The sequence below is a fragment of the Saccoglossus kowalevskii genome, chromosome 3, assembly GCF_978046115.1.
Source record: "Saccoglossus kowalevskii chromosome 3, keSacKowa6.1, whole genome shotgun sequence".
NCBI lineage: Eukaryota > Metazoa > Hemichordata > Enteropneusta > Harrimaniidae > Saccoglossus > Saccoglossus kowalevskii.
This window is the reverse complement of record NC_140643.1, coordinates 10,094,696-10,100,961: the sequence shown is the minus strand read 5'-3', so window position 1 is coordinate 10,100,961 and position 6,266 is coordinate 10,094,696. Positions and strand designations below refer to the sequence as shown.

Here is a 6,266-nt window from a genome sequence, read left to right as displayed (position 1 = left end):
GAGCTCCGTGGTACTGTGCTGAACGTTAAGTTAGGGGGTTTAGTGGAAAGGTCGGCGCGAAAACCAATATGGCGTCGTGTAACTCGGGAAAGCTAAATTACACGATTACAAAATGGTCAAGTTATTCAGCTAATTATTTACCAGAGTGAGTATACCTATGCTAAGTGTTGTTTTTAGTTGCAGACCATGGCACCGAGATATTGTGTTATCATTTTTTTGTTTTAGATTTTACTTAAAGTTTACTTTGTCTTTTCTTTGTGTGACGTTTATCGTTTGATTGGTATTTTGAGCTGACGGCTGATATTCGTCGTGAATCGCCATTCCCCTTCTAATATATATCAATTCAAAGTGGGTCATCGGATCGGATGTAATATATGGTACAATTGAAGCTATAATCCTCATTAAAATACATGTATTACCTAAAATAACAGTCGTACTTGTACCCGCGCGTGTTTATGATTAAATCATTAAAAATTTTGGAATAGGAAATTTTATTTAACATTTACTGTTAAATCGTTTATTTTCATTGGTATAATTGATTTGCCAATGATACAATAAGATATATTTTATTTTAATTATTCAACAAGGATTTAATTTATCACAACCAGGAAAACATGATCCATATTATATATATATATATATATATATATATATATATATATATATATATATATATATATATATATATATATATATATATATATATATATATATATATATATTAATATATATATATTAATATACTGTTTTATGTAGGTATGATTGTTAATATACCTTACCTATGAGTCAGGTAATTTTTCAAAATTTATTAAATATGTTTAAGATGAATTAGTAAAATTTACATTACCGGTATGATGTATATGGTATTGGAAATGTTTACAAATGAAAACAATCAAGAAAGCACCTAGATGGACATTATATTATAAATTATCCCTATGTTCATGAAACAGTGCATAAAAAGATAATTTCTCAGTTCTGTGGATAAGGCCACAATATACATGTACAAATGTATGATGTCCTTCATGTTGTAGTTGTTGTTGACTGTGTTTTGTTTTGTGGTTACAATAACTCTAACATTTTCTATCCAATTTCTGTCAAACCAGTTTGTGATATTGGCCATGTCTGACATTGGTACATTGTATGTGTTCCATGTAAATTTTTCAAGATATTGATTAAATTTTACTTAAAATTATCTTCTTGTGGTTACAATAACAATAAGTTTTATCAGATTTCAAATTTAGAAATTTTATCAATCACTATAAAATGTCAACCAAGTTAAATTTGTGTGACTAGCAAGTGATGTTTTAAGGATATGGGGTACAATTTTGTTGAAATCTTTGTAAAACATACATGTAGGAATAAGTGAATAGAATGAAGACATTATGCATTCATGTACTGTACATGTACTAATTGCTGATAATTTGAACCAAATATTTATTAACTCCATGCATTGTATATACTGTAAAATACTTTATTTTAGCTGGAACTAATTTTTGCTGAATATGCTTTTTAGGTGTTTTGTATGGAATTTATTTTTGATGATTTTGGACAAGTTGAATGTAAAATATAGGAACAACAGTATATGTGCTGGATTTTTCTTTCACTGAATCATTTTTTCTGCGAAAATAGCGAAAATGAAGTATTCCACAGTATAACACTAGAAGCTTAATAAATTAAATCTAAATATTTTAAATAATTTAACAATATTAGGACTCATATATGAAAAGTTATATACATGTACCCGGTTTTTCATACAATGTCACCTATCAAAAATGTGAGATTTGAAGAAAAAATTTCACCATCATGGAAACTAGTGCACTCGTGACTCCCTTTTATTTTTAAGGCTAAGTATTTGTCCCAAACCCTAAAACCATTAATGATTTTACCTACATGTACAGTAGAATTAATTTGGAAACTTTCTGTCTGCATGGTCTAAATATTGGTTTTAGATTATTAATAACTTTACGTAATTTGTACACATGGTTGTTTATTGGCTACAGGAAAAAATCTAACATCAGTTGTATAAATTTGTTTGTTTCTCTTTAATGCTTCCATTTCCCAAACTCTATAAATGTACCGTAAAAACTCAATTAATTCGCGGTAGTAAAAATAATTATTTTTTCAAGTGCACGAATTAATAGCGTAAAAACGGAAATTATTGGTTTTTGGTGCAAAAAGGAGCTGTTTTCATAAATTTATTAGTGATTTGTTTTGTTTTCCAATGAACACGATTACAGGACGTTTTTTTAGTACCTCTGAGACTCGTGGCTAGCGACATTCATGGCGTATAGTCAGGCAGAGAACACGCACTGCGTTAAGGACCACGCACCATGTTACACTTGAAATGAAACAGTGAAATGGCAAAGGTCACTCTGTACACAAACAAACAATGAACACATGGCTACAAAGTAGCCGTCTGACTGCACTGCCTTTTTTTATTTTTCTAGGCATCGCCCGGCGATGTTATGGCAGATATTACGAAGCCCATCTTGTCGGGGAAAAATAACCCTGCGTTGATAAAAATGGTCTCAGAAAATGTTTAGAAAAAATAATGTTTCGCGTTGACAAAATATAATCATGCAAAGTATAAATTCAATGTGTTTTAATACATTGGTGAGAGGTCGCATCACTAAGAAGGAAAAGCAAGCCAAAGTCGAAACGGGGTGCATCATGGACATGACACAACTCGCGCTGCGACAACTGAGTGATCAGCGGCATCATTTTGGGACGCAATTGAACTTCAAGTACTTTTTTGCGAAACTTGTTGCGCGGCGATGCTGACATCAAGTGTGTGTTGACCGAAGTTTGACCCCAAGTCACACACTGAACTGGCGCGTTACCTTAGCAACCTTTTTTGCTTTCGTTCCCCGCACGTCAAACTAGTAAAATTGTTATTATATTCGAAGGTACTGTAATTACGCAACTGGTATGCAACTTTGTACTGGCTTGAATATATCAACTTGAACATCGTTTACTTAGTGCACTGCTTTTCTAATTACGCAAATTTGTTTACAATATTGTACTGGCTCTGTACTTCGTTATGTATTGCTTTCATGATAATTAGTTTTTTTTTTTAACTATTGTTAGGGCACTGACCCGGGGTATTGGGTCTGTGAGTATTTCAATATCACCGACTTGATAATATGTTGCATTCATAATAATTACGTAAACATAAACATACCATACGTCAAATTAAATTTTACTATAATATAATAAACTCTGGGCAGCGAACTTCGATTGCATTATTCACATACATTTCGACTGAACTCTAATAACCACGTGTTTGATTCATGCACTGATATTTAAATTCGGGCCACCCAGCTTGACGCAAATCAATATAGTTACTTGTCATTTGTTAAATGAAAGGGAATGTCTTTCTTGGACAAAAAACACATCAGTACAAGATTATGTGTGCAAGGTTAGATTTACAGAAGGTACATGACCGCTTAACTCTTTTACCGAATCCAGTATAATGAAAATGTAACACTAGGTCAATCGCCCGACCAATCAAAAATGTCAATTTACGCACCATAGGGCGGTTCACTTAAATGCCGTAATAGAATAATGGCGGGCGCATGGTCGATGCATGGAGGTAATATGGTCGATGCAACCCTGTGGACCAGCGACGAAAAAGCCCTGTACTAAGCTTTCCATCACGGAAATTCGTAATCGATGTGCTGACCGATGGATATTTATCGACTATGTAATAATCTTGCCCAACATCTGTAGTGTCGTGGGAGAATGATTTTTTTCACGTCAAATCTTTACCGAACCTAAACTGCTTGCTAACTGAAAGGCTGTGATGACGGAGATCATCTGCGATTGCGGCGACACCAAGTACTGATAACATAAAATTATATGTATATTTTTAATGTCTTCATGCAATATATTCTGAGTTATCCACTTTATTCTGGCCCGAGAATTAATAGGATACAATTTTAAACACGTGTTTGAATGCCGCGAATTATAAGGATACATTTAAAAATTAGTGTTCAAAAATAAAATGGGTGCGCGAACTAAAAGAGACCGCGAATTAATCAAGTTTTTACGGTAGTAATGATAATAAAAACTAGAAGAGAAGTTAGATTCAAATATGAGTTTAGTATACCAAAACACTTCCAAAATACTTATTCTTGTACACATTTGTATTCATTTTGCTTATTGCTTGACGTTGTATATTTCAGAAATATTCTTGTGGATAAGTCAACTGATCAGTCATCAAGATGGTCATCAGAAACAAATTACCCACCACAGGTATGGATTGCAAAGAATGTGGAGCACTTGTCACCCTCCCCCCTCCCAAATTACCACCTACAGGTATGGATTGCAAAGAATGTGGAGCACTTGTCACCCTCCCCCCTCCCAAATTACCACCTACAGGTATGGATTGCCAACAATGTGGAGCACTTGTCACTGCCCTTTCCCAAATTACCACCCACAGGTATGGATTGCCAACAATGTGGAGCACTTGTCACTGCCCTTTCCCAAATTACCACCTACAGGTATGGATTGCCAACAATGTGGAGCACTTGTCACTGCCCTTTCCCAAATTACCACCTACAGGTATGGATTGCCAACAATGTGGAGCACTTGTCACTGCCCTTTCCCAAATTACCACCCACAGGTATGGATTGCCAACAATGTGGAGCACTTGTCACTGCCCTTTCCCAAATTACCACCCACAGGTATGGATTGCCAACAATGTGGAGCACTTGTCACTGCCCTTTCCCAAATTACCACCCACAGGTATGGATTGCAAAGAATGTGGAGCACTTGTCACTGCCCTTTCCCAAATTACCACCCACAGGTATGGATTGCCAACAATGTGGAGCACTTGTCACTGCCCTTTCCCAAATTACCACCCACAGGTATGGATTGCAAAGAATGTGGAGCACTTGTCACTGCCCTTTCCCAAATTACCACCTACAGGTATGGATTGCAAAGAATGTGGAGCACTTGTCACTGCCCTTTCCCAAATTACCACCCACAGGTATGGATTGCCAACAATGTGGAGCACTTGTCACTGCCCTTTCCCAAATTACCACCTACAGGTATGGATTGCCAACAATGTGGAGCACTTGTCACTGCCCTTTCCCAAATTACCACCTACAGGTATGGATTGCAAAGAATGTGGAGCACTTGTCACTGCCCTTTCCCAAATTACCACCTACAGGTATGGATTGCCAACAATGTGGAGCACTTGTCACTGCCCTTTCCCAAATTACCACCTACAGGTATGGATTGCCAACAATGTGGAGCACAGCCACTTGTCACTGCCCTTTCCCAAATTACCACCCACAGGTATGGATTGCCAACAATGTGGAGCACTTGTCACTGCCCTTTCCCAAATTACCACCTACAGGTATGGATTGCAAAGAATGTGGAGCACTTGTCACTGCCCTTTCCCAAATTACCAGCCACAGGTATGGATTGCCAACAATGTGGAGCACTTGTCACTGCCCTTTCCCAAATTACCACCCACAGGTATGGATTGCAAAGAATGTGGAGCACTTGTCACTGCCCTTTCCCAAATTACCACCTACAGGTATGGATTGCAAAGAATGTGGAGCACTTGTCACTGCCCTTTCCCAAATTACCACCCACAGGTATGGATTGCAAAGAATGTGGAGCACTTGTCACTGCCCTTTCCCAAATTACCACCTACAGGTATGGATTGCAAAGAATGTGGAGCACTTGTCACTGCCTTTTCCCAAATTACCACCCACAGGTATGGATTGCCAACAATGTGGAGCACTTGTCACTGCCCTTTCCCAAATTACCACCCACAGGTATGGATTGCCAACAATGTGGAGCACTTGTCACTGCCCTTTCCCAATTTACCACCCACAGGTATGGATTGCCAACAATGTGGAACACTTGTCACTGCCCTTTCCCAAATTACCACCTACAGGTATGGATTGCAAAGAATGTGGAGCACTTGTCACTGCCCTTTCCCAAATTACCAGCCACAGGTATGGATTGCAAAGAATGTGGAGCACTTGTCACTGCCCTTTCCCAAATTACCACCCACAGGTATGGATTGCCAACAATGTGGAGCACTTGTCACTGCCCTTTCCCAAATTACCACCTACAGGTATGGATTGCAAAGAATGTGGAGCACTTGTCACTGCCCTTTCCCAAATTACCAGCCACAGGTATGGATTGCCAACAATGTGGAGCACTTGTCACTGCCCTTTCCCAAATTACCACCCACAGGTATGGATTGCCAACAATGTGGAGCACTTGTCACTGCCCTTTCCCAAATT

General features: G+C 37.7%; 1 protein-coding gene across 1 annotated transcript in view; it reads left to right on the top strand.

The window, feature by feature from the left end:
• Positions 1 to 39: 39 nt before the first annotated feature.
• The window catches only part of LOC100368487 (muskelin-like), a 48,453-nt gene continuing 42,226 nt past the window's right edge, over positions 40 to 6,266 (top strand). Inside the window, exons 1-2 of the mRNA XM_085496747.1 lie at positions 40 to 145; positions 4,185 to 4,254. Of these exons, the coding sequence (XP_085352873.1) occupies positions 69 to 145; positions 4,185 to 4,254 (147 nt within the window). The 5' untranslated portion in view covers positions 40 to 68. The remainder of the gene's footprint in view (positions 146 to 4,184; positions 4,255 to 6,266) is intronic.